Source organism: Vulpes vulpes, chromosome 5 (genome assembly GCF_048418805.1).
Source record: "Vulpes vulpes isolate BD-2025 chromosome 5, VulVul3, whole genome shotgun sequence".
Classification (NCBI taxonomy): domain Eukaryota; kingdom Metazoa; phylum Chordata; class Mammalia; order Carnivora; family Canidae; genus Vulpes; species Vulpes vulpes.
Window position 1 is genome coordinate 61,380,263 of NC_132784.1, and position 27,733 is coordinate 61,407,995.

A 27,733-nucleotide genomic window follows, 5' to 3' on the forward strand; every position below is an offset into this window, starting at 1 on the left:
CCTGGCACATAGTAGGTGCTCACTAGATGGCTGTGGAGGGAAAGGCTGAGAAAGGAAGCCAGGAGAAGAGACAGAGGAGGAAGGCAGCCCCAGAGATCGCATTCCCCAGGTGACATCTCTGGGGTGGAGGTGAGGGTGCCAGGAAAGGGGAGCCAGTTTGCCTGACACTGGGTGAGGCATGGCGGTACAGCCATGAACAAGCCTCCCTGCCCTGAAGGGACGCTGGGCAGATGAAGAACCAGGTGATAACAAAACAGTGTGACTGGTGCCACAATGGGACAGGCTTTGGAGTCCTGAGGAGGGCCAGGGGAGGTCTTCTGGAAGGACGGAATCTGGGCTGAGATGGGCAAGAGGAGTCGGGGCAAGCCATGAGAGTGGAGGAAGGGAGAGGGTGCTGGAGGCAGAGGGAGCAGGTGCTCGTCCTGGAGGGGATGGGTGGTGACTGGAAGTGGCCCTGTGATGGGCTGGGCGGAGAGGGGGAGTCCAGCCGGGTTTTAACTGGGAATCCTGGCACAAGGGGAGAGGAAAACCCTCCCCAACTGCACTCTAGCCCTGCCCGGAGGCTGCTGCCCTGCCAGGCGGCCTCTACAGAGCACCCACCTGGTGCCAGGTGCAGCAGCAGGCACCAGACGGATGGCAAAGGCATCCACTCCACGCGGGAGAGCAGCTGTCAGACGTGACAAGTGCTCTGGGCAGGGGAACTTTGGGCACACTGGGTACGGACGGCTCCGCAGCGCACCGCGCCTGGAGCCTCCAAGAGACTTCTCTGGAGTCATCACAGAAGCAGCAAAGAAGCTGCCCGGGGAGGCGGGAGGCGGGAGGCGGGAGGCGGGAGGTGTTCCCGGCCGCGCGGTCTCACCCCCCCCCCCTTGCTGGAGCGGTTCTGGCGGCCGCTGGGGGTGCCCTGGGGGAGGGCCCGGCGGTCCTGCTCCTAAGGCGGGGCGGGCCCTGAAGGGGCCGGGAGCCACCAACGCGGCAGGCAGGCGACCCTCGGGCGCGGGCCGGCGCCCCGGGCAGCCTCGGCGACAGGCGGCAGGCGGGGGGCGGGCGGGGGGCGGGCGCGGGGCACGGCGCGGGGCCGGCGCATCACGCAAACCCGCGGGGAGGCTCTAGGCGAGCGCTGCACCGACCGGGGGCAAAGGGGCAAACCCCGCCCCCGCCCGCGCACGGCGGAAACCCGGACGTGCGCGCGGAGAGCCGCGCGGTTCAAGGTCCGCAGCCGCTCGCCGCCGTGGTGCCCTCCCCGGGTGCCCTCGCCGCGGTGCCCTCCCCGGGGTGCCCTCCCCGCGGTGCCCTACCCGCGGTGCCCTACCCGGGGTGCCCTCACCGCGGTGCCCTCCCCGGGGTGCCCTCGCCGGGGTGCCCAGCCGCGGTGCCCTACCCGGGGTGCCCTCGCCGCGGTGCCCTACCCGGGGTGCCCTCCCCGGGGTGCCCTCACCGCGGTGCCCTACCCGGGGTGCCCTCACCGCGGTGCCCTACCCGGGGTGCCCTCGCCGCGGTGCCCTACCCGGGGTGCTCTCCCCGGGGTGCCCTCGCCGCGGTGCCCTCCCCGGGGTGCCCTCCCCGGGGTGGTCTCCCCGCGGTGCCCTCCCCGGGGTGCCCTCGCCGCGGTGCCCTCCCCGGGGTGCCCTCCCCGGGGTGCCCTCCCCGCGGTGCCCTCGCCGCGGTGCCCTCCCCGGGGTGCCCTCGCCGGGGTGCCCTACCCGGGGTGCCCTCCCCGGGGTGCCCTCCCCGCGGTGCCCTCCCCGGGGTGCCCTACCCGGGGTGCCCTCACCGCGGTGCCCTCCCCGGGGTGCCCTACCCGGGGTGCCCTCGCCGCGGTGCCCTACCCGGGGTGCTCTCCCCGCGGTGCCCTCCCCGGGGTGCCCTCGCCGCGGTGCCCTCCCCGGGGTGCCCTCGCCGGGGTGCCCTACCCGGGGTGCCCTACCCGGGGTGCCCTCCCCGGGGTGCTCTCCCCGCGGTGCCCTCCCCGGGGTGCCCTACCCGGGGTGCCCTCACCGCGGTGCCCTCCCCGGGGTGCCCTCGCCGGGGTGCCCTACCCGGGGTGCCCTCACCACGGTGCCCTCCCCGGGGTGCTCTCCCCGCGGTGCCCTCCCCGGGGTGCCCTCGCCGCGGTGCCCTCCCCGGGGTGCCCTCCCCGCGGTGCCCTCCCCGGGGTGCCCTCGCCGCGGTGCCCTCCCCGGGGTGCCCTCCCCGGGGTGCCCTCCCCGCGGTGCCCTCGCCGCGGTGCCCTCCCCGGGGTGCCCTCGCCGGGGTGCCCTACCCGGGGTGCCCTCCCCGGGGTGCCCTCCCCGCGGTGCCCTCCCCGGGGTGCCCTACCCGGGGTGCCCTCACCGCGGTGCCCTCCCCGGGGTGCCCTACCCGGGGTGCCCTCGCCGCGGTGCCCTACCCGGGGTGCTCTCCCCGCGGTGCCCTCCCCGGGGTGCCCTCGCCGCGGTGCCCTCCCCGGGGTGCCCTCGCCGGGGTGCCCTACCCGGGGTGCCCTACCCGGGGTGCCCTCCCCGGGGTGCTCTCCCCGCGGTGCCCTCCCCGGGGTGCCCTACCCGGGGTGCCCTCACCGCGGTGCCCTCCCCGGGGTGCCCTCGCCGGGGTGCCCTACCCGGGGTGCCCTCACCGCGGTGCCCTCCCCGGGGTGCTCTCCCCGCGGTGCCCTCCCCGGGGTGCCCTCACCGCGGTGCCCTACCCGGGGTGCCCTCCCCGGGGTGCCCTCGCCGCGGTGCCCTCCCCGGGGTGCCCTCGCCGGGGTGCCCTCCCCGGGGTGCCCTCGCCGCGGTGCCCTCCCCGCGGTGCCCTCCCCGCGGTGCCCTACCCGGGGTGCCCTCACCGCGGTGCCCTCCCCGGGGTGCCCTCGCCGGGGTGCCCTACCCGGGGTGCCCTCACCGCGGTGCCCTCCCCGGGGTGCCCTCGCCGGGGTGCCCTACCCGGGGTGCCCTCACCACGGTGCCCTCCCCGGGGTGCTCTCCCCGCGGTGCCCTCCCCGGGGTGCCCTCGCCGCGGTGCCCTACCCGGGGTGCCCTCCCCGGGGTGCCCTCACCGCGGTGCCCTCCCCGGGGTGCCCTCGCCGCGGTGCCCTACCCGGGGTGCTCTCCCCGCGGTGCCCTCCCCGGGGTGCCCTCGCCGCGGTGCCCTACCCGGGGTGCTCTCCCCGCGGTGCCCTCCCCGGGGTGCCCTCGCCGCGGTGCCCTACCCGGGTGCCCTCGCCGCGGTGCCCTCCCCGCGGTGCCCTCCACGCGGTGCCCTCCCCGGGGTGCCCTCCCCGCGGTGCCCTCCACGCGGTGCCCTCCACGCGGTGCCCTCCCCGGGGTGCCCTCCCCGCGATGCCCTCCCCGCGGTGCCCTCCACGCGGTGCCCTCCCCGGGGTGCCCTCCCCGCGGTGCCCTCCCCGGGGTGCCCTCCCCGCGGTGCCCTCCACGCGGTGCCCTCCCCGGGGTGCCCTCCCCGCGGTGCCCTCCCCGGGGGTCGGCGCCGCAGGGCAAGCGCGGGGGGCTCGGCCGGCGCCGGGTCTCCGCCGCCCCTGCCCCCATCCTGCCGGGACAGCCCCGCCCGGGGCGCCGACCGCTGCTGCCCGACCCCCCGGAGAGGTGCCCCCCGCGGCTGCCGGAGCCCCCGTCGGCCCCACGCCCGGGGCGCCCCGCGGCGGGACAGGGGACGGGCGCGAGGCGCTTACCTCTCGGCCGCGAAATGCCCGGGCGGCTTCCTCCCGCCGTGGCTGCGGCCCGGGGCCCCCGGCAAGAGCAGCGCGGCGCAGGCGGCGCGGAGGATCAGTCCGGCCCACATGACCGGCGGCGGCGGGTCCCCGCTGGCTGGGCCCGGGCGCCGCGCGGGGGAGGGGGCGGCCGGCCCTCGGCCCTCCGTCGGCCCTCGGCCCTCGGCCCTGCTCCTGGCGCCGGGGGAGCGAACCGGAGAGCCCGGAGCTGGCACGCGGGCCCGAGCGGGGACCGGGGCTCGGAGAGGAGGGGCCGCGCCGGCCGCCGGGGTCCTGGCACCTCGGAGCGCAGCGCACAAAAGGCAGCGCCGCTCGCCGGCCGGTGGCCTCTCGAGGAGGCGCGGAGCCCGGGGCGGGGGCAAAGATCAGGGACCCCTGGGGGCGGGGTTTCAGCCTCGGCCCACACCCGCGGCCCGGGGTCGGAGTCGGCTTCCTGCGAAGGGCTGTGGGCGTCCGACCGAGGGCCGCGGAGGAAAGGTCCCGGAGCGCGGCTGGCGCTGGAGGCCGGCGCCGGGCACGGCTGGTCTCGGGGGAGCCCGAGCTGCCACAGCTGTCCCGGAAGGTGAAACGCTGGGTCATTCCGCTGCTGGGCAGGTCAAGGCCGGCTTCCCGCCTGCCGGCAGGTCCGCACACTAGTCCAGGGTGTGCGGGTCATGGATCCACCTGCTCCCTGGCCAGAGGACACTAGCGAGGCTTGAACCCAGAGGCTCCTCTTGGCCCCCCTCTGTAGCTGCCCCAGGCTGCAACCAGAGGCTGGTAGGCGGGGAAGTGGGGAGCAGGTAGTGGAGGGAGATCGGACCATCCAGCTGGGAGGAAGCAGGAAGGATACCCAAACTACCCTGGGCCTTGTGCAGGAATCCTCCCTAGCCACCCAGATCCTGTGAGTCAAGCTTCTGCTTAAACACTTCCAAGGATAAGGAACTCACCTGTCAAAAGGCAGCCCAAGCCAGTTTTGAGTAACTACATCTGTTAGGAAGTGCTTTATTTCCCAGCTAAAGAATTCCAGTTCCTTTGGTTCTGCCTCTGCAGCTGCCCTCCCACTGGCTACCTTAAGCTGTCACTGAGATCCTTAACACTGGTGACCACAAATGACCATGGTGTACCAACAATGGTCTGGACTTTTGTCTCCTTCCATTCCTTGCAGATACCAAAGTTTTATTAACACAGCCTAATAGGACTTGGCTTTTCCGGCAACCATAGGATGCTGGTGGTTCACAGCGGTTTCCAATAGTGGTGTTTCCGGCTGTCATGCTTTCATGTTGTTACTCTTGTTTCCTGAACTCAAGCTGCTAAACCAATCTCCCTACCTGAACCTGTGCACTTGAGTTTTCCCAGATGTTCAGATTTAGGCCCATTATCTCACCTTGTTAGTCTTTTTTTTTTTTTTTTTTAAGATATTTATTTATTCATGAGAATACACAGGAAAGAGAGTGAGGCAGAGACACAGGCAGAGGGAGAAGCAGGCTGCATGCAGGGAGCCTGATGTGGGACTTGATTCCGGGACTCAATCCCGGGTCTTCAGGATCACGCCCTGGGCTAAAGGCGGTGCTAAACCACTGAGCCATACGGGCTGCCCTCACCTTGTTAGTCTTGATCCATCTTCAAATCTAAGCAACAAATTCTCAGCAACTAAGTCACCAAAATATTCTGTATTGTAAGATGAGTGCAACTTTCATATTACTGTTCATCCCAAGGGATCTCTGGATGGCTCAGCGGTTTAGCACCTGCCTTGGGCCCAGGGTTCATGTGATCCTGGAGTCCCGGAATCAAGTCCCACATCAGGCTCCCTGCATGGAGCCTGCTTCTCTCTGCCTGTGTCTCTGCCTCTCCTTCTGTGTCTCTCATGAATAAAAAAAAAAAAAAAAAAAAAGGCCATCCTGAGTCATAAGGACCCTCAGGATCCTACAGCAACTTTCCTTTTTGCCTCAGACATCCAAAGGTGCGCTTTCTCTCTGTACCATTCATACCGCATTCCTCGCTGTTACTTAATCTAACCCTGAATTATTCAAGAATAGGGCTAAACATAAAGGCCTTCCTTCACTTGAGCCCACGAAATCTACCACACCAGTGCCCTATATTATGCCTACCTAGGCCACCACTCAGTGTCAAACAGGTGCTCCTTCCCAATCCTGGAAGCTACCCACAAATGCTCAACACAATTACACAGGACTAAAAGTCCCTTTTACACACCTGTCACACCTTGCGCCATCTTTTCACACACTCCAACACACCCCAGCTACCTCCTCCCTGAACTCCACAACTCTCTGCTGTGGCCTCCAGTCCCGTCTCTGGCTCACCCCAGAACTATGGCAGGGTTTGCTCCACACTGGCCAGTGAGCACCTGGATAGTTGAGATGCAGCTCTGTGCTTGAAGAAAATCCTCATTTTCCCCTCAAGAGGAGCTCAGGATATTTAAGACTTAGTAAATTTCTACTGGTCAATTTCAAAAAAAAAAAAAAAAAAAAAAAGAAAGAAAGAAAAAAGAAAACAACAACAACAACAAAAAACAACTTTCTAAATAGTCTCTGGCATTTCTTTCCTTTCCCTGGTTCATTTTGACCTGATGGCACTCACCTTGCTCCTCTTACCATCAGTTTGCTTCTTTTGCTTGCTGTTTGCTCTTTTTCTTGGCTTTTGGTTTGTTAGACCTTGAGGCTTCTCAGAGTTTGAACTCTGACAGCATCTAACTTAATATTATTCATCTTCAAGAACTAGTTTAGGCATATCCCCTGGTTATATATAGTTCTTCCCCGCTTCTGTGGCCTGTGGCTTCTCCATAACAAAAGGGACCCTCCGCTGAGGGCGGAGGATCCAAGTTGTTGTTGGCTGTAGAAAGGAGGCCTCTGGCTTGTGACCCTTCCAAATGGTCATGTGATGAGTCAGTGTTTCTATTATTCTCCCAAAGGTCCACTCGTGCAGAGGCCTGGAGTGAGTAGCTCATCAGCGCCTACATGGAAAGGAGCCATTCCAGCTGGCTGTAGCAAAGCTCCAAGGGCAACCTTTCACCCCTGGAGAGGTGATTAACGGTTTTTAAGAGAGGATGTGGGAATGTGGCAGAATGTCAGTTTCCAAAGAATTGCTGGAATTCAATTCTATCCTGACTGAATATACTCAAGATTATAAGAAACAAACAAACTGCAAGGACTCTATGGCTCCCAAAGCCCAGACTGAAGCCATGGATAGTAATAACCTTCTACTCACTGAGGTCTCCATGCTGCAGGTCGGACCACAAAAAAGCACCGGAATAATCATCCTACCACATGCTCTTTCTGATCTTAGCACCTTATAGTCAATCCTCCAACTAGGATTAACATTTTAAAATAATCACAATCTGGAGACTGTTCGTTGCTTTGCTGCCTCATTAAAGTTGGTCTCTGGCATGGGGGCAAGCCTTTTCAATTCAAACCATGACTTGAAGAATTCAAATCACAGTATTGAGTTTCAAGTTCAAACTGTGGTTTTTGAGAGATGCTGATGATTTTTTCCCCTTAAGACCCTTAGCTCCCACCCTCAGAAATTCCAGAAAAGGGGGAAAGAACAGTAATGAAACACAAGGAATAAAAAATAAAATAAATACAAGGAACGCTTCTAAGGAAGGAAGCTTATTCCAGAAGACCCCCAAAGCAGAGATGCTTCCTTGCCCTTTCTCCTTTAAGCTAGAATCTCTCTCTCAAAACCACAGTTTGAACTTGAAACCACAATTTTCCTGACACTGTATCAAAGGCTGATTTTAAAGGAGCCTGCCAATATGCCTAGGATCAACCCTACTCTCCGCTGTTGAGACACAGCAGCCTTTATTCCCACTGGATCACTGGTGGAAATGTGGGTGCAGGCACTCTGACCCACTGAGCTGAAAGAAGACAGGCTCTGTTTGCTGTACAGAAGGGTGAACCCCAAATGTGTCCTACTCCTGTATTTTCAAACCAAAGGCGCCAAAGGTTTACTTGATTAAACCAGAGGAAATAAAATCAGACTCCAAAGGGCATGTGGCAACAGGAAGCTGAGAGATGCAAGAAGAGCTACTTGCCCCAGCCAAGGAGCAGCGCCTGGGAGCTAGTTGGCCAGACATTGTATACACACCTAAAATGACATAAGGAAAGGCAGCCCAAGCAACTCCAAGGCTTGCCAGGTTACTAACAGAGGCAACTGGGAATCACATGGTGGCTACAGAGTCAACAGCAACCAAAGACCACTGAATTTTAAAAATTACCCCTGGGATCCCACCAAAAATGATTACATGGCAAAGGAGACACAGGGGTCATTTCACTACTCAAGAGGAGCTGTTGTGGCAGCAAAGTGCCTTGCAGCCACTGCCCTAAAGGAGGGAGACAATGGTGCCCTGAATTAGGCGTCGTATGACTGGGATGCTGGGGAGTTGGGCAGCAAGAAGGAAAGTGGAAGCAAATGGATCTTTCTTCTTAGATTCTACTTTATTTGGTAAAACTCAGAAACTAACAACCAATTCACCGTCCCCACCTCCTTCCCCCTGAAGAAGGCAGTTCCCCAGAGACAAAAAGGCTGTGGCGGCTTGGGTATCACCCACCATCTTCAGATTTCAGACTCGGGCAGCTCATGGCCTGGTGGTCAGGCCTCCAGACCCAAAGCTCTCAGGCAAGACAGAAAGCAAAAGGAAGCTCTCACTTCAGAGACAATGAACCCGTCCCGCCCCCACTTCCCCCTTACCCACAGCCTCCCTGCACCCCCAATCTAAATAAAAAGATAGCAGAGGACAACATATGAGTGTGAGATACACCACACACACACACACACACACACACACACACACACACACACAGCTTCCTTTCAGCCCAAGAGCTGCAAAATCCCTCCCTGGAAGGAGGACAACTGGCAACACCAATCAAGACTTGGTGGTCCAAAGTGATGGTTGGAATCCTCTGAGACTGGTAAAAATCCAGGGAGAAAATATTCCACCTTCACCCCATTTCCAGGTCTCCAGTGAACTGGTTTTAGTTCAAAGAAATCCCCATTTCCACACAGGTACTGTGGCTTCTGGGACAGCTGGCTCAGGGAAAGGTTTCCCATGGCCAAGAAGACAATGGTGGGGGAGGGGAGCAGGGCAGAGAGCAAAGCCTTCGGGAAGGGCCTGGAAAGGGGATCCCAGCCCTGGGCTAATGGATCCGTGTCAGCTCCTCCACAACTTTGATCAGGTCATCTGCAGTGGCCTCTCGCTTCATCCCGCTGCCATCATCATACTGCAAGGAGGAAAGGGGAGCGCTGTGAGGGCCACAAGGCTACTCTTCCCTCCCCAGGGAAAGGGGACAGTCAGGAAGAGGCACCTGGCTCCAATGCCACGGCAAGGAGGAAGGTCTCTTCAGAAACCCATGCCCCTCTTCTGAAAGGTTCAAGTCAGCAAGACCTACTTACTGACAGCAAAGCTGGCTCAGAGGCTACCATCTGGCATACATTTCTCCCCCTCCCAGGATGTTCCCCAGAGGCACCATCTCCAGTTAGCAATATCCCAAAACTCCACATTGTGGAAATTTCTCTTCCCTGCAGGATCCTGACCTGATCCAAGAGCCTCCCATCTGTGAGTTGCCAGAGATCCCGCACATGCCTGAACATGCCCTTGCTGCTCCAGCACAGAGGTCACATGCGTAAAGTTCCTAGTATAGTGCCATGACCCTTGGCTACATTCCTTTGCCCTCAGACTCCACCTTCCCACAGGGGAAGGAAACAACTTAGAAAGGGCCACCAGCATTTAAGGATCAAGGCAGGAGGCCCCCAGTGTTCTGAGACCCTCCAGCACGCCCAGCCTTGCCATGGACTTGTGTCACAGGCGTCACAAGTGCAGGGCCACGTACCACACAACTCACCTGCAGGTTTGCCACAACCTCCTGCATCTTGGGCCGGCTGATGTCCAGGAAACTCTCAATCAAGTCTCCATCAATGAAGCCCGTGGCTGGTTCTGTTTTTCGCTCAGTATGAAAGGATCTCCAGGTGGACGGGGGAGTTAAGGAATGTGTGAGATCTGCAAATAGCCTTACTCTTGGTCACCCCCACCTCTGCAAAGACCACAATCTACAGCAATCATCAGATGAGAACAGGAAACATTTTCAAAAATCACATTGCTTTTTGGACAGTTTTGGAACTAAAAGACATTAGGTAAAATTATTATCCAAACTAAGGTTTCTCAACTGTTAATGTTTTTAAAGCTACAGATGAGACCCTCCTTAGCACAAAGCCTGGACATATGTGGACATTTTCTACAAGCGCTCCAGGTAATCAGACATACACACCGGGAAGAACCATGCTCCTAAGTCTAGCCTGGATCTTCACAGATGAATAAACTGAGGCTTAGTGAGACAAGAGGCATGCCATCAGTCCATCGCCTCCCTCCCAGGCTAGAGCAGAAGCCCTCCCACCTCCTGCTTGGGGAGGACCTTTTCCATCTCCTGGAACGAAAAAATGTCCAGCAATACTTGGATCCTGAGTGTCCCGAGGGGGCTGATCCCTGGGCTTCTGGAAGTTTCCCGCTTCTTCAGTCTTCCCCTTCTTCCACTTCAGTCTTCCCCCTCTCTCATAAGGATTCTCAGATACTGCTGTCCCCAACATCTCCCGAAGTATGCTCCTAAAGAAGTCATCTAAACTGCCTATTTGACATGTAAGGCCAGAAAGACCAAAAGCAGATATATTTCAAGAACACAAATATGTATTTCCAAGATGAACCAGGTAAACTGGATGGTAGTACATGGGGATTCACTATACTATTTTCTCTACTAGTCTTTGAATTTTTCCATGAGAAAACTATATTAAAAAAACAGAACCAAATACATTTCCTAAGTGGATAGCAGTTTCCAGAAGCAGCTTAGGATAATGCGTCAGTCTACCTGTGCTGGGACATGCCTCTGGGAAGGATATAAGGAGTGCTCAATCTTGCCCACACTCTTGATGACTTTATTGAGTCGATTCTGCATATCCAACAGGAGGTTGTACCAGCTCTCTGACAGCGAGGTCACCAGCCCTGAAGAAGCAAAGGAAGCCGGGAGCTACAGAACATGCAGAGCCCACAGCAAGCATCTTCTACCAAGGGCAGCCCAGGAAAGCAGCACAAGGAAGGACGACCTTGTGGCAGCCTCTGCTAGTGAACTCCTAGGTGGTGTCCAACTGCTCTTCCTCACCCCTCAGAATGGTGGCCCCCTAGGAAAGGGGCCCGTGTGGGAGTGCACCCTGCAGGGGCTAGCCTTACCAATCATGCCATTGACTGTGCCAAAGAGCACTGAGCCCTGTGTAGGAGTGGAAGTCTCGCCCAGATTCTGCATGACCAGAGAGCCATGGCAAAAGACGTTGACAAATTCACCCAGATGGAAGAGACCGACCTCCTGGAGGTGTTGCCGCTCCTCATCAGTGGTGGCAGCACTGAAAGGCAGTGGGAGAAACTCATTCCCTGCACCTCCTGTCCCCACCAGTGGACACTCTGTGCTCAGCCTCTCTGGTGAGTTCACAGTGGCAGAGCCGGTCTGAGAGGCTGCCTGTTGTGGCTTTGATTCCCTTGTGAAAGAATTCTACCCCGTGAAGAGGAGCACCGATGCCTGAAAGAGCACCCAATCACCTGAAAGAGGACGCACCACCAGACCCAGGGGTGCCACCTCCTCCACACTATTCCCAAAGCCGCTACTCACCTATCCTTCTGACACACAAACAAGTTAAAAGCATTTTCAGCTCCCAGGAAATTGTCATCATCCAAGATTTCAACAGCACTCATCCAGTTGGGATTGAAGTCTCGAGCAATCTTAAAATAGATAAGGTATAACAAGAAAATATATTCAGCAGTTACATGGAAGCCAGTTCTGGGACCGTCTTTTGGCCAAGGCTGAGAGCCTGCCCTGCAGACGATGCAGCTCTGTGTTTTACAACTGCCACTCTAAAGGGATTCTACCCCCAATCTCTGGCCAAAACATCCCATTTGGTTGTAACTGACCATAAATGGAACCTACTCAAATTCAAGTTGAGGGGAGGGAGGTCTCTGAAAATACCTAATCAATGCAGAATGTACACCCCAGGGAAAACCTTCTGCCCCCACTGGACTTGATTACCCCCATCACCAGAGAAACACTTGCAGGGGCCACATCCTAAATGAGAGGTCTGCTCCCGTCCCCCAAATACCTCTTCAAAGTTCCCCTCCATGGGCTTGTAGGCAAGCAGCAGCACTGATCGCATCAGGTCACCCACCAGGATGAAGTCGCCCTTGGTCTTCAGGTAGAGGGCCATGATATTGTTGTAATGATTGCACTCAGTGCGAAGCTCCTTTTCTGTTGTCCACTCATAAAGCCGAACCTGGGAAGGACATCTTGTTTCTCTCAACCTGAGGGGCCCAAACTCTCGGACTGACCACTGTCCCCCTCCTCCACCCTCCATCTGCAGCACCATTTATCAAAGGGCACCATGGGATGTGATATGGTTTGCTGTGGATTTGCATGAACATTTTTTATTTTGGTATTATATATTTATGAAATACGAAAATAGAGCGAGCACATCAAAACAATAATACAAAGTTTTCCTTTACATAAAAATATGAGTCAGTGTAAAGAAAAATGCTAAGTAATAAACAGTGATGCTAAGGACACAACAACAAAAGATGGTCTTCTCATGACTGAAGGGTGATAACTGACCAGAAATATTTCTGGAAAAAGAAGATCCATCTCTAGTTTCCTGATCACAAAGGAACAAGATGGCCTCCCAACAAACCGTTTTTTCTGAACCCTTCTGAAAACATAAAATTCCAGAACATTCTGATGTGAACGCAACAAGAAGGGAAAATGAATGGAAAGTCCAACAGATACACTGTCAAATAACTAAAGGACTCTTCAAGCATTAGTCTGTGGCTGCCCAAGGGCTTTTGTCCCCTTTCTGTCTTCTCCACTGCAATGTTTCTTCAGTTACAACCATACATCCAAACAAACGCAGATGCTTTACAATTAGCATACAGATGAACAAATATTTGGCACAACCCAGTCAGAAAAAGAGAGACTCAACTCCCTGGAGAAGCCTCCACTGGCAGACCCTTCAGGATCCTGGTGGTCCCATCCCTGGCTTCTGCACACACAAGAACTCATGGGCAGAATATATTAAGCCATGATTTCTCGGGGTTGTGTAAAGAACCTGACCTCCAAGATTTATGCATGACAATTACACTGACCACCACACCCCCACTGGCAGGGTCAGGGGTGCCTAGAGGCCCCCATATTTGTTAAGCCCAGACTAACAGAGGAATTGAAAATGGGGCCAAATGTTCTATGTGCTACTGGCTACATCCCCTACCCTTCCACTCCACACTCCCAGTCTCCCAATCTGCTGTGAAGACAGTCAAGGCTAAGGTAAGACATCATCAAAACCCAAAATGCCCATTCTTAACCCAACAGGCTCTACATGACTGCTGTCTAATATGGGAGCCATTAACCACATGTGGCTACATAACACCAGAAATGTGGGGTGCCTGGGTGGATCAGTCAGTTAAGCATCTGACTCTTGATTTCCACTCAGGTCATGATCTCAGGTAGTGGGATGGAGCCCTGCATCAGGCTCTGCACTCAGCAGGAAGTCAGCTAGAGATTTGCTCTCTGTCTCCTCTCTCCCCCTCCTCCTCCCCTTCCTCCAGCACATACTCTCTCTCAAATAAATGAATCTTGGGACGCCTGGGTGGCTCAGCGGTTTAGCGCCTGCCTTCAGCCCAGGGCATGATCCTGGAATACCGGGATCGAGTCCCACATTGGTCTCCCTGCATGGAGCCTGCTTCTCCCTCTGCCTGTGTCTCTGCCTCTCCTTCTCTGTGTCTCTCATGAATAAATAAATAAAATATTTGAATATATATATATAGAATATTTTTTTTTTTTTCAAAATTTGAATGCCCTTGGGCAGCCACAGACTAATGCTTGAAGAGTCCTTTAGTTATTTGACAATGTATCTGTTGGACTTTCCATTCATTTTCCCTTCTTGTTGCGTTCACATCAGAATGTTCTGGAATTTTATGTTTTCAGAAGGGTTCAGAAAAAACGGTTTGTTGGGAGGCCATCTTGTTCCTTTGTGATCAGGAAACTGGAGATGGATCTTCTTTTTCCAGAAATATTTCTGGTCAGTTATCACCCTTCAGTCATGAGAAGACCATCTTTTGTTGTTGTGTCCTTAGCATCACTGTTTATTACTTAGCATTTTTCTTTACATTGACTCATATTTTTATGTAAAGGAAAACTTTGTATTATTGTTTTGATGTGCTCGCTCTATTTTCGTATTTTGTAAATATATAATACCAAAATAAAAAATGTTCATGCAAATACCACAGCAAACTATATCACATCCCATGGTGCCCTTTGATAAATGGTGCTGCAGATGGAGGGTATATATATATATATGTAAAATAAATAAATAAAAGGGGGTGCCTGGCTGGCAGTCAATTGAGCATCTAATTCTCAGTTTTGGTTCAGGTCGTGATCTCAGGATCATGGGGACTGACGATCCCCATGTTGGGCTCTGTGCTTGGCAGAGTCTGCTTGGGATTCTCTCTCCCTCTGCCCCCTCCTGCTCATGTGTGTGCACACATGCGCTCTCTCTCTGTCTAAAATAATAAATCTTAAAAAAAAACCCAAGAAAACAAAAGACACACTTGAAATGGGCCTAGCCCAAATTGAGCATACTTTTGAGTGTAAAATATAAATCAGATTTTAAAGTCTTTATATGAAATACATTCACAAAATATCTTCTAATAATTTTTATATAAATCACATATTGAAATAATAGTTTAGATATACCGGGCTACATAAAATACATTCCTAAAGAATGTATTTATGTATTCCATAAAATACATTCCTCATTTAACTTCATCTGCTTTTTACTTTCATTCACATGGCAACGAGAAAGTCCAAAATCACAACTGTGGCTCCTATGGTATTTCCTTTAGACAGCAATGGCCTAAACACCTGCTACCCTACCTCGTACCCAACCCCTCCAACTCCTGCCCACGAGCTCTGACCCCCCTGGTGCACAGTCACTGGGCAGCCTCTCCTCTGGCCATCCCCTTTCTCTAACTCAAGGGTAGCTTTTTCACAAGGACTCCAAGCCATCTCTCTCAGCCTCCCACTACGGCTGGGACTGGGGGACAGACGTCCTCCCTGCACTTCCTGCCAGCCCTTTCTCACTTCCATCTTGCCTCCTCCCTAAAATACCAGTCCCGAAGCTCACTCTACCAGACTCTGCCAGCACCACCAAGTCTGAACACCCCCATGCACACCCCCACCCAACATTCTCTCCAACACAACCTCTTGTAATTCTTGGTGACTTCTACATTCAGAGAAGACCCAATATTGACCTCTTTCCGTTCTTGACCCCCTTCTCCCCACATTATCTTGTCCAACTAGTGGTCACCCCTCAGAGCCTGTCACTAAAAACAACTCAGATGCCCCGAGTCCCTCAGCATAAACTTTGAAGATTCTCGACCCCATTGCCCACTCTCCCTTGATCCTGCTCACCAAACATAACCCAACTCTGGCATAAGTCTAGTCTTCAATAACAGCTAAGGAAAAACAATGGGAGCCCGATGAATGGTCTCACTTGAACTTCGAGACCACTGATGACAGTGAGTTCCTCAGACTTCCCAGTAACTGGATACTTTCCTGGTCTGTTACACTCCAGGTCCTGAAACAAGAAGCCATACCTCCTCAAACCTCTACTACCTCCACTTCTACCCTTCCTCTCAGCTTCTTCCCAGAGGACGGACACAACCAATAGAGGACCTCTGGTGCTTTCACCATCTGCGGCCCACACGGCGTAGTGGGTCCCCCCTCTCATAGGTCTAATTCAAAAACACGGCTCCAGCCCCTCCTCTCTTATAGACCATTTTCATCAGCACAGAAACACAGTCATATTTCCACACTCAAAAAACTAACAACGCCCTTGTCCTGTCCCCCACCCCGCCCTGCAATCACCAAGACTCTTCTTCACTGCAAAACTTGTCAAGAGCATTTTCTAGTTTTCTAATGCTAGCAGCCCTCTCCTCCCAGTCCTGGTCAAACCCTCTTCTATCAGCCTCCCATTCTACCACTCAAGCAAAGGAGCGCTGGTCCAGGGCAGTATCACCTTCCCTGTTGCTAAAACCAGCAGCCAACTCCAATCCTTAGATTACTTTCTGGCAGCATTTGCCATCTACCAATTCCCTCCTACCTGATGATGCTTTCTTTCCATAGCTTCCAGTTTTCTCTCTTGGTCCTTTTCCTACTTCACTCGTCACCATTCTGTTTGGTGTGATCTTCCTCATCACTCCACCAGGACTCAGTCTTCCTATCTTTCCTCTACCCACTCTCAGTGCGTGGATGAGCTTACGGCACCCCATCCAGACTGGTGGCTTTAAATGCCATGTCATAACCACTACCCGGCCATCCTCAGCCCAGCCCTTGCCTGGATTCCAGACCTCTCATCCAGCAACCACCGTGACATCTTCACTAACCCTGACTACTGAAACTACTGACACATGTCCAAAATCAGGCCTCTGATTTCCCTACTGACACATAGTAAGAAAAATATATTTGAGGATGTCTGGGTGGCTCAGTGGTGGAGCATCTGACTTTGGCTCAGGTGGTGATCCTGGGATCGAGTCTCTCTCTCTCTCACACACACACACACACACACACACACACACACACACACACAAATTTGGTCTCTGCTGCCAGTTCTTGACCCAGAGCTCCTAAAACCCTTGTAACTTCCTAGGTGTGAACAGTATTTTACACTGAGCTCCTATATCCTCCAGAATTTCCTGGGTGCTAGGAGTCCTTTATTCTGATGAGGTGGATCTTGATGGTTCCTGGATAGTTCAGGACATGGGCTAGTCACCATGACAAGAAGCCTAGACCTGAATGCCCTCTTCCCCAATCCTCTGGGGGAGAGGCTAGAGCTTCAGTTAGTGGTTGATCATGCTGGGGCACCTGGGTGGCTCAATGGGTTGGGCATCTGCCTTTGCCTTAGGTCATGGTATCAGGGGTCTGAGGATAGAGTCCTGCCTCAGGCTCTGCTCAGTGGAGAGTTTGCTTCTCCCTCTTCCTCTGTGCATGCTCTCTCTCTCTCTCTCTCACAGATCTATCGATCGATCATGCCTTGGTGATGGAACCTCCATAAAAATCCATCAAGTACAGGTTCAGAGAGCTCTCGAGTTGGTGAACACACCCACACACTGGGAGGATGGCATACATCAACTCCACAAGGAAAGAAGCTCCTGTACTCAGGACCCCTGTGGACCATGCTCTTATGTTCATCTGGCTCTTTGTATCTTTTATGATAAGCCAATAAATATAAGTAAACATTTCCTTAGGTTCCGTGAGCTGTTTCATCAAGTATCAAACTTGAGAGGAGGCTGTGGGAACCCAACTTTGTAGCCATGTTGGACAGAAATTTGGGTACCCTGGAGCCCCAGTGCTGGGGATAATGTCTGAAATGAGGACAGTCTCGTGGGACTGAGCACATAAGCTGTGACATCTGACAGCAGCTCCGGGTAGCCAGGGTCAGAACTGAATCGCGACAGCACAGTTGCCGTCTTGAGTCAGAAAACTGGTTGGTGTGGGGATAAAAACCCTACACGTATGGTGTCACAGTGTTGAGTAACGAAACATTCTCTTTACCTTCCAAACCCACTCTATTCAGTCTCACCCTGTCAATAAATGGCCATGCCACCCACCCTTCCTGTTGCTCAGGCCAAAAGTCTTGGCCCTTTATTCCCCCCAACACACAGGTCATCTTCCATGCAGCATCATAGCCTCTCCGTGTTCACCTCTTCCATCAGCAATCAGCAACCTCCTCCCCGCAACAAGAGGCTGTTGTCTCCATTACCACTACAGCCTCACAGATGTCACCACTCCTGTCCTTGGGCCCCTCCAGCCTTTTCCAAGGTGTAAAGTGATCTTTCCAAGACCAAAGTCCAATCACATCCAAATATTTGCTCAAATCCTCCTGAAATTTCCAACATTCTCAGAGTAAAACTGAAAAGTCCTTAAACAGCCTGTGCATTTGATCCCCTGGCTGCTCTTGATTGACCTCTCTGCATCCTCTGGCTCACTCCCACCTCCGACTCCTTGCACTTGGCTTCTCTCAGACATAGGCATGGCTTATCTCTCACTTCCCTCAGGAACCTGCCTGGAGGTCACTGTATCAGCAGAAACCCCAACCCTGTAATCAAACAACCATCTCCTCCTCCCACCCCATGCTCCTTTTGACACTCCTCCAGTCCCTGTCCCATTTTTATTTTTCACCATCTTGAAAACATATATGTACTATCTGCTCATAAGCCCCAAAGGGCAGCTCTTTATCTATTCTGTCCACTGCTCTATCTCAACACCGAAATATGCCCAGCCCTCAAGTGTTCAAAGAATAGGTTGTGAATAAAAACAGCTACCGAAAGTCTTGAATGCTTTTTACTCGCATACTTCTCAGCACCTTGAACAACCCATGATGCATTGCGGGGCTCCAAGAGGGGACACAGGACAAATATTTCCCAAATGTATTTGACTACAAAACTGTTTAAAACTTTTTTGCAAGGGAGGAGGAATCACGGCAGAAGAGAAGCAGACTATTCCACAGGATCAGTATTCTGGGGATATACATAGGATAACGCAGTTTGGCTCACCTTGTTCCATAAGGATGAAATAGTCCCCTGTCACCACACATTTGGGAGTGGTTCTCACCTTTTCCTCAATATCCACAGCACTTAGGATCTGATATGCAAGGGGGCTTCCCATAACGGAGGCTAACACCTGAGCCAACCTGAGTTCCTCCCTGGACTCCCAGTTCCACCTCCCATTCCCAATACTCTGTCATTCTTAAAATCTGTCCCATACCCAGCCTCAGGGAACATAAAGGGGACATGCTCTGTAGACGATGGTGTGCAACCTAGGGTGTGATACCAAGTGGTGTGGGCCTCACCGTGCTGTTGATGCTGGCTAAGAGCTTCCCATTAAATTCCACCATAGAGTACACAGCTCCTTTCACTTCCTTCTCGGCCACAGTCTGTAGCTTTCCTAAAGGGAGAAAGACAGACTCTAAGACTCCTTTCTTAACTCATCCAAAGAATCCTGATTCCCCCTGGCTCGAATTTCTGCTCCCAAACCACACATCAGAATGCAGGAAATGGAGTCAAGTGTCCACTGGGGTTAGCCACCACCACAACTGTGAGCCCCAACATGATGTGCAGGGACTGCAGACTGTGCCTAAGATCTGCCTGCCCCCCAAAACTGCTGATCCAAAGTCCAAGATGGAGACCAACTCTCATCTTGGCCATCTGAACTGAGGTTTTTGTCTTGATAGCGAGTCTTTATAACCATCTTACGTGGGGGAGATGAGAAGAGATGGATAAATGAACACGAAGCGCTAATACTGAGCAACCAAGGGGAAAGCAAATCTGGGACTCCTCTTATCTTGGCGACTAGACTTTCTTACTTATAGTTTACATCTCCCCTCATCTGCCTTTCAAAGAGTAGAAAAAGAAGCACAAGCCAAATTTTACTTGTGTGTCTGCTCATTCCCCTCCCCCAAAATTTATTCCAACTATCAGCAGCCTGAGTGGAAGGAACAAAAATGCTCAGGTCGTAGCAACTAACCCAAGCTCTTCTGCTGCTTAACTAAGCAAGCTCTGCAACCAAAATGGTTACTTTCCCAGAATTTCAAATCTCTCAATAGCTGGGGACTGTGCCCACTCACCGTCAGAATACTGAAAGACCACAATTCGACCTTGCTTGGGCTCTGCCTCTTCGGGATACACCATGGCTGTGCCCACAATGAAGTACGTGTTGGGGTCTTTGCCCAGCTTGCAGGAGACCAGGCTTAGAGCATACTCATTCTGCAGAAACTGGTGGGCATGAAGCACTGGAAGGAGAGCCAGAGAACATGACTAGCTGCTACTGATCCCCACACATATGACCCTGTACTCCAGGGAGGCCCCAGCTTGGGTCCATGCACAGTGTCCAGCTCCTGTTCTTCCTGTCTCCTCGGCCTGTCCATCCCTCACCAGCCTGTGCTGACAGGAGGCGGCCCAGCACCCTGGATTCCTGGCCAATCCAGAGGCCCCACCCCTCCTTTCTTCTCCTCCTAGAATGGTCTACCACAAGGTCTATCAAACTGTGGAATTGATCAGAGCCCAGAATAGACTGGTTCAGGGAGGACATAGGCACAAAATGACAGAAAAAGCTCATCTGTACCTTCAAAGGTATGCTGGTCAATGATGAGAAGATTGTGCACCTCCACCTCTTCTCCAAAGGAGGTCTCATGCGGTGCTGTGCTGCTGGAGAATAGCTTGCTGGAGCTGACGCTGCTGGACAGGGCCTGAGAACAAAGAACACACAGTCCCTTTCAAAAGCAGACCAGGCACTGGAAGCATCCAGGTGATGGGGTCAGCCAGGATCAGGGAACAGAAGCCAAGTCTGAATGAGGAAAACTGAAGGTTGGCAGCTCAAGTGGAACCTGAAGAACAGAGAGCTCTGGAGAAGGTTCAGGGATGGAGAATATGGAGCCAAATTCCGTATAAAATTGACACAGCAGTCCAAAACAGAACAATCTAATGGTTACTAATTACCATTAAAACAGTGATGCCAACTCAATCAAACCAAGCTAATGAGGAACTAAGGTAACCTAATAAGGGGAGAGACTCCGTATCTCTCAACGGAAAGAGCAGGGTGCACGTGAAATAGAAAGGTGTAAGAATCATATAACCTGGATTAAGGAAAGAAGTCTCACCACAGATGTTTGGGAGCAAGAAAAGCATAGAATATGTAATGTAAGACAATCAGCTAATATCTCCAATGAGTCTACTACATGGGGCTGTAAATTGTCCTACTATCCTCTGTATTTCACAAATGAGAATTTTGAAGTTTAGATTTACCCAAGGTCACACAGGCAGCGATAAACCTTGAAGCCAGTTCTGTCAGACTCCAAATCTCACTTCTTACCTATTATGCTATGCTGTCCCCAATTATGCACATCCCACAAAGTATCCAAATTGATGATGAAAGAGAATTATTCATCCTGCAAGGAAGGCTACAGAGTATCAGAATCACTGACCACCACACTTATCCCCAGTTCTTTCCCCAACGCTCCGAGGGGGCCAAATCCAGCTCACTACCTGTGTTCACACTGGAACTCAACTACCCTACCTGCTGTCTGTGGCTGTTTCTTTCATGGCACACTGGAGTAGTTGCTCCCTATGGTTGACAATGCTATACATATTACATGATCCTTTCCAGAAAAGTTCGTCAGCCCTACTCTAATGCTATCTTTCTCTGTCCGTGCCCTCACCTGGGTGCTAGCACTGGGCCTCAGGGCCGTTGTGCCGCCACTTGTGTCTTGGACTTCGATCCGGCTGGAGAGGACCCCAAAGCACTGGGACACTTCCTGATAGCAGATCTTCCTGGAGAGCAAGTGCAGACAGTGCCTCTGAGAACAGGTCGGAGAGGGGAAGCACCCCACACCAACAACCAGATCACTGTGTTCTGCGGCCCTCCTGCCCTGGCCCCCAACCCTGGCCCTCACCTGGGAGACTCATAGAGGGGAACTGTGCGGATGTGCAGTTTCTGGATCTCGTCGATGGTGCCAATGGTGAGAGTGCTGTTGTTGGCCAGTGCCAGGCTGGAAAGAAGGGTCTAGGTTTAGACTGAGTAGACCCAAGAAAAGAAAGGATACTACAAGGTAACTCCACAAGGGGAAGAAAAACAAGATATAATTACACTAGCTTCCTGCGGGCAATGGTTCTCCACCTGGACTCATGCTAAAAATCACCTGGGGAGACATGACATATTCCAGTGCCTGGTCCCACTGCCACCCCCATCTTATTTATTAACAGGTCCAGCTGAGGTTTTTAACTGCTCTCTCCATTTAATGCTCTTGTGTAGCATTTGAATCTAGAACAGTGATTCTCAAATTACCATTTGCATTAGAATCAGCAGGAGGGCTTGTTAAAGCAGCCAGCCAGCCCCTAACCCTCCAAGGTCTGAGTTTAACATTTATCTTTTTTTTTTAAGGACCTTATTTATTTATTCATGAGAGACACACAGACAAAGACAGAGGGAGAAGGCGGCTCCCTGTGGGATCAAGCTGTGAGACAAAGGAGAGGCTCAACCACAGAGCCACCCAGGCATCTCCCTGAGTTTACATTTCTAATGAGTTCCCAACTAGTGCGGTGGCTGCAGGTGAGGGACCATACTTTGACCAAGTCTTGCTTTAGGGGAATACAGAATGATCTCTAAATCAGGGATTCTGAAACTTGACAACCCTTTGAATAACCTGGGAGGTTTTCCTGAAAATACAGATTCTATGGTCCAAACCCTAGATCTACTGAATCAGAATCTGAAAAGGATTCAAAAAAATATATACCTTTTAAAAAGTGTCCCAGGGATTTCTAATGGGTAGCCCAGATGTGAGAACCTCTGCTTTACATTTCCCATCTCAGCTACTTACACTGATTTGACTTTGGGAAAAGGCTAGAGAGGAGGGTTTGAGGAAAACACCATGATGTCCTCAATCAATGGCTCCTGCTAAAGAAAGAAAAAGAGGCTCACCTGTCAGGATACCCATCAGAGTTTAGGGGACACATGTAGTTGACCTCCTTGAGGTTGACATTGGAAAAGACCAACTTGTGGTTGCTGCTGTAGATGACAGTGGGGCGGTCAGAGCAAGCAAAGACGTTGGTGGTAGAAAGAGAACGGAAAGTCCTCAATACCGTGGGCTGTGTGCCCAGAGTCACCTTCTTACGGTCGCTCAACAGGCCTATAGAAAGAATGGCATCAGGAGAAAGAAGGAAGGAAACAAGACAAACAGCTGGGCTGTGAAGGTTCAAAGCACTACCCAGAGGCTACGGCAACTCTACACTCCTTACTTCTCCAAAAGCCCTCCATTCAAAGTGTGATTCTTACCTGTCTCAACGTTGAGCCCGAAGTAGAAAAGTGCCCCATCTCCCAAGGCACAAAGGAGATAGTGGCTACTCTCAAAAGTGGTCATCAGGATGGAACGAGGAATGATCTCTGTGGGAAAGGGGCACATTAAGACTTGCTCCATTTTCTCATTCCAACCTTCAAAAGATCCTTACAAAACACCTACCTCCACCCAGCATCTCTTTGTGCAGCAGCTCAAAAGACGGCAGCTTCAAGATACGTGCAGAGATGTCCGTCCACAGGCCAATGGCACAAAGAGGGGACAGCCCATTGCTGTCTCCCAGTGGCGTGATGTCCAAGCAGGCCACTTCATGTTCCATCTCTGTGTGGCTGAACAAAGATGAATATGGCAGAGGAAGGACCCTAAGGATGAAAGAAGCCCCAGAGAATAGGAGAGGAAAAAAAGAGCAGACAGATAAACACACACCTGATCTGTCGGAGCTCCTGAGGATGGATCTGCAAGTAGTAGAGGGCCCTTCCCACAGCTACTACCACCTGGCTGCTGTTGCAGGAGGCCACACTGATGTTCTTGCCCTGAGGCTCCTTCCACTCACTGACCAGAGCTTTGGGTTCCTGAGAGACCAATCTCACAGATGCTGAAGTGATCTAGAAAAAGAAGAGCAAGGTCTCCAAGCATCTGCTGGGATCCATACACTAGTGGGAAGGTGGTAAACAGTGCCCTAGCGGAGCCCTAAAAATAAACTACAGAAATCCTCTCTGCCATATGTATTTTTTCCCTAAACTCCTGCAACGATTAGTTCTGATAGATGCCATTTTTAGTTGAAGCCCCAAATCAGACAAGCTGAAGGCTGCTTCCAACTTACCTACCTGCAACCAGAAAAAAGGCAACTTGTTTTATTCTGATTAAGTCTTGGGAGAGGTAGCAATGGAGGAAGACCCCATGACTACCAGTCTAGCAGTTTTTCTCAACCCAAAATTCAGTCCTCTAAAACAGCCAAGTTCTTTACTGTGCATGAACCATTAAAATTATTTAAACCTTGCAGGTGTCTAGCTGGCTTAGTCAGTGGCATGAGTGTGTAACTATTGAGCTCAAGGTCATGAGTTCAAGCCCCATATTGGGTGAGGTGATTATTTAAAAATAAAACCTTAAAAAATAAAATTCTTTAGAAAAGGCTATGAAAATATCTTGAAATATACTTTAAAAAATCTATTTCATCACTGACATAAAACAAAAAGCAGATTGATGACACTGTAACATATGTATCAATTCATCTTAACCTATCAAAGCTGACCTCCTATTAATAATAGATACATGAACTGGAACCAGTCTTCAGGCTTTAGTTAGAAAAACCTGCAAAGCAATGAATCAGTATCTGGGCACCTCCCACACTTGGTCCACAAACCAAAATAACCTTCCCTCTGGCTTTTATCAAATCTACCACTGCTAAAAGGAAGACCGAAGTGGATAAAAAGACGGAAAGAAAGTGCCATACCTGACACTGGCAAACATGGACTTTGGCCACAGTTAAGAAAAGTCAAGAGTTGAGGAGGGTATGTAGAAGTGAAGAATGCCAGGGGTCATTCCAAACTAAAATCAACTGGAGGTGGGCATGGTGCTCAGAAATCAGGCTCTCATGGCTATCAAGTGTCAAAAGGATATGTGACCCCATACTGCATATATAGATTTAAAGCAAATTCAAAACAAAGTAAGAGCTCTGGTTCCAATAATTAATGTGAAAATGCTGTCAACAGTCAAATATGGATGGGAGCACTAGACCTAAATAGGTATATATTATTACAAGGTAAGAAATGTGTCTCAGAAAATAGAGCATGGTTAGTGCTAAAATGATACCCCAAACCATAAAAAATATTATGATCCCAGTCTGTAAGAGAATGTGAATAAATACAACATATATATATTTGTACAAAAAAAAAGCTAAAAGGAATAACTCCAAAGTGAAGAGCTGTTGTCTTCTCTGAGTGGTGGGTTATTGGGTGATTTTAATTTTTTTTTTCTAGGATTTGTTACTTTCAGAGGCATAAAAATGGACTGTTGTGAGGCACCTGGGTGGCTCAGCGGTTGAGCATCTGCCTTTGGCTCCGGGCGTGATCCCAGGGTCTGGGATCAAGTCCCACATCGGGCTCCCCACAGGAAGCCTGCTTTTCCCTCTGCCTGTGTCTCTGCCGCCTCTCTCTGTCTCTCCTAAATAAATAAAATCTTAAAAAAAAAAAAAAAAAAAGGAACTCATAAAATCCTGCAGTGCTCTATACTGCACTCTAGATCAAATTCAAGTCCATGGGGCTTGCCCCATTCTCAGTTACTACCTGGATGAGTTGTTGATGAGCCACGTTGCCACAGAAGAAAGTCTGCTGATCATCCACAAAACCCATCAGTTCGGTTTCTTCCACTTCCTCTCCGTTTAACATGAGGACTCTGCAGGAGGAGGGAAGACTGGGTCAGCCAGACCTGCTCTCCCACCTTGCAACCTCGACAGGAGCATCTGGAGTAGGCACCAGACTCACCCTTACCTTGTCTGGCCCACAAAAGAGAGCACCAAAGTGTCATCAGTCTCCCGGTTTGGGTCAGACCGCAGTGGCCACAGACCTGGAACAAAGATCAAGGATAAAGATGCAGAGCAGAGCCCAACACTCGAGTCGCCACATCTAAAGAAAGGCAGCCTGGCCTCAAGAAGGAGCAGGAACTTTGTGGAGTCCACACTGAAGCTAAAAGAGCCACTCTCTTCTTTCCTGGCTTTAAGATTCCGAAGAAGCTGTTTTTAAAACTGTTTTGAGCTTAATATTTTAAAGTTTTTCCTTTGATTCTGGATAGGATGATACGTTTCTAGTACTAGAAAACAAAATTTATCTTTAAAATGTGTACATAGAAGTTTCACTCCCTGAAACCCATCCCCCAAATAAGTCATCAATAGTCTCTTGTTCAGGGCAGCCCTGGTGGTGCAGCGGTTTAGCGCTGCCTGCAACCTGGGGTGTGATCCTGGAGATCTGGGATCAAGTCCCATGTCAGGTTCCCTGCATGGAGCCTGTTTCTCCCTCTGCCTGTGTCCCAGCCATTCTCTATCTCTCTCAATAAATAAATAAATAAATAAATTAATTAATTAATTAATTAAATCTTTAAAAAAATGGAAAAAAAATAGTCTCTTGTTCATTCTTCAGAATTTTTTTTTTTAATTTAAAGAATTTGGTAATCATTGTTTTACAAATACAAATATAGGGGTGGCTGGCTGGCTGAGTTGTTGGAGTGTGCATGTGTGTGGGTCCAAGCCCCGTGTAGTATTTAAAAATAAAATTTATAAAAGGTTACACAAGGACACACACATATAAATAAAACCTATCATATACTGTTCTGCACTACGCTTTTCCATTTTATACTAAAGCCCTTATCACAATAGTACCTTGTTTTTGACAGTGACACAGCATTTAATTGTACAGATGTACCAGTTTTAAGTCTCCACTGATGGGCACTTTTTCAGTATTTTGCATACAACGCCACAACAAATGATCTTGTATTTACATCACTCTGTCTATATGAAGGTCTATGGGATTGATGCTTAGAATTAGAAATGTCCATAAATCACTAAATTAAATGCAGGTGCAGTTTTGGCAGAGTTTACCAATGTATGCTTATCTCCTCCCAGCCTCACCCACAGTGTTGTCAAGCTTTTGGATTGGATTCTGGTCACCTAGTATATAAAGAATGGTATCACCATTTGTTTTTTACTTTTAAAGATTTTATTTATTCGTGAGAGACACACAGAGAGGCAGAGACATAAGCAAAGGGAAAAGCAGGCTTCCTGCAGGGAGCCCAATCCAGGACTTGATCCCAGGATGCTGGGATCACAACCTGAACAGGAGGCATACACTTAACCACTGAGCCACCCAGATGTCCCCCACTATTCAATTTTGGTTTTGGGGGGATTTTTCGTTGTTTTTTTTTTTTTAAGATTTTATTTATTCATCAGAGACACAAGAGAGAAGCAGAGACAGGCAGAGGGAGAAGCAGGCTCCATGCAGGGAGCCTGATGTGGGACTCGATCCTAGGACCCCAGGATCAAGCCCTGAGCCAAAGGCAGACACTCAACCACTGAGACACCCAGGCATCCCCACTATTCAATTTTTATTTGCATCTCCCTTAGTACAAGTGAGGCCTGTTACCTGTCTATGCCTGTCCTTTGCCAATCTGGGGGCAAGACTTTTGGTGATCATGGGATGCCTGGGGGGGCTCAGTGGTTGAGCAGCTGCCTTTGTCTCAGGAAGTGATCTCGGAGTCTAGGGATCAAGTCCCACATCGGGCTCCCTGCATGAAGCCTGCTTCTCCCTCTGCCTGTGTCTCTGCCTCTCTCTCTGTATCTCTCATGAATAAATAAAATCTTTAAAAATTAAAAACAAATTTTTGGTGATCTTCTTTATAGAAATGTTTCAACATTAGGGAAACGAGGCCTTTGTCTATAAGATGGACTACAAACATTTTTATCTGGATTGCCATTTCTTATGACTTAGCTTTGAGCATTTTGTTTTTGCCGTGCAGAAGTCTTATGTTGTTGAATTAATTAATCTTTTCCTTTGCTTCTGTGCTTTGAGTCATAGTTTAAAAGGCCTTCCCCATTCTAAAATTATAAAGGGGGGGCATCTAGGTGGCTCAGTCGGTTAAGTATCTGCCTTCAGCTCAGGTCATGATCCAGGGGTCCTGGGATCGAGCCTCACATCAGGCTTCTTGCTCAGCAGGGAGCTACAGCTCCCCCTGCTTACGCACGTGCATGCTCTTTCTCTCTGTCAAATAAATAAAATATTTTTTTAAATAAATAAAATTATAAAGGAATTTGACAACTTTTTTACTTTCATATAATTTCCTTTTTTTTATTTTAAAGATTTTATTTATTTATTCATGAGAGACACAGAGAGAGAGAGGCAGAGACAGGCGGATATTGCAGCAGGCTCCATGCAGGGAGCCCGATGCGGGACTCGATCCTGGGACTCCAGGACCATGCCCTGGGCCGAAGGCAGGCACTAAACCGCTGAGCCATCCAGGGATCTCCATATAACTTCTTTTTTATATTAAGTCTAATCCATTTGGATTCTAGCAAGGTATGTAAAGTACAGTATGGATCCAAACTTATCTTTCCCAGTTGATAAC

General features: G+C 51.2%; 2 protein-coding genes across 9 annotated transcripts in view; both read right to left on the reverse strand.

The window, feature by feature from the left end:
- Window positions 1–6,534, reverse strand: part of VWCE (von Willebrand factor C and EGF domains) — a 28,309-nt gene extending 21,775 nt beyond the window's left edge. For 3 of the 7 annotated variants that reach the window (XM_072758197.1, XM_072758193.1, XM_072758195.1), the window contains exon 1: window positions 3,668–3,902. In XM_072758197.1, the coding sequence (XP_072614298.1) occupies window positions 3,668–3,777 (110 nt within the window). In that variant the 5' untranslated portion in view covers window positions 3,778–3,902. Of the gene's footprint in view, window positions 1–3,667; window positions 4,021–6,280 lie in introns of those variants that run through there. The other 4 variants (XM_072758198.1, XM_072758194.1, XM_072758199.1 and 1 more) reach the window with 3 other exon arrangements.
- Window positions 6,535–8,117: 1,583 nt separating this feature from the next.
- Window positions 8,118–27,733, reverse strand: part of DDB1 (damage specific DNA binding protein 1) — a 34,740-nt gene continuing 15,124 nt past the window's right edge. For both annotated transcript variants that reach the window (XM_072758202.1, XM_025987374.2), the window contains 17 exons: window positions 25,111–25,186; window positions 24,907–25,015; window positions 23,048–23,226; window positions 22,787–22,950; window positions 22,603–22,710; window positions 22,249–22,456; window positions 21,224–21,319; window positions 20,990–21,101; window positions 19,897–20,020; window positions 19,400–19,564; window positions 18,626–18,720; window positions 11,831–12,001; window positions 11,347–11,456; window positions 10,914–11,083; window positions 10,586–10,688; window positions 9,541–9,664; window positions 8,118–8,919 (listed from right to left, as the gene is read on the reverse strand). In XM_072758202.1, coding sequence (XP_072614303.1) covers window positions 8,836–8,919; window positions 9,541–9,664; window positions 10,586–10,688; window positions 10,914–11,083; window positions 11,347–11,456; window positions 11,831–12,001; window positions 18,626–18,720; window positions 19,400–19,564; window positions 19,897–20,020; window positions 20,990–21,101; window positions 21,224–21,319; window positions 22,249–22,456; window positions 22,603–22,710; window positions 22,787–22,950; window positions 23,048–23,226; window positions 24,907–25,015; window positions 25,111–25,186 — 2,198 coding nt within the window. In that variant the 3' untranslated portion in view covers window positions 8,118–8,835. The remainder of the gene's footprint in view (window positions 8,920–9,540; window positions 9,665–10,585; window positions 10,689–10,913; window positions 11,084–11,346; window positions 11,457–11,830; window positions 12,002–18,625; window positions 18,721–19,399; window positions 19,565–19,896; window positions 20,021–20,989; window positions 21,102–21,223; window positions 21,320–22,248; window positions 22,457–22,602; window positions 22,711–22,786; window positions 22,951–23,047; window positions 23,227–24,906; window positions 25,016–25,110; window positions 25,187–27,733) is intronic.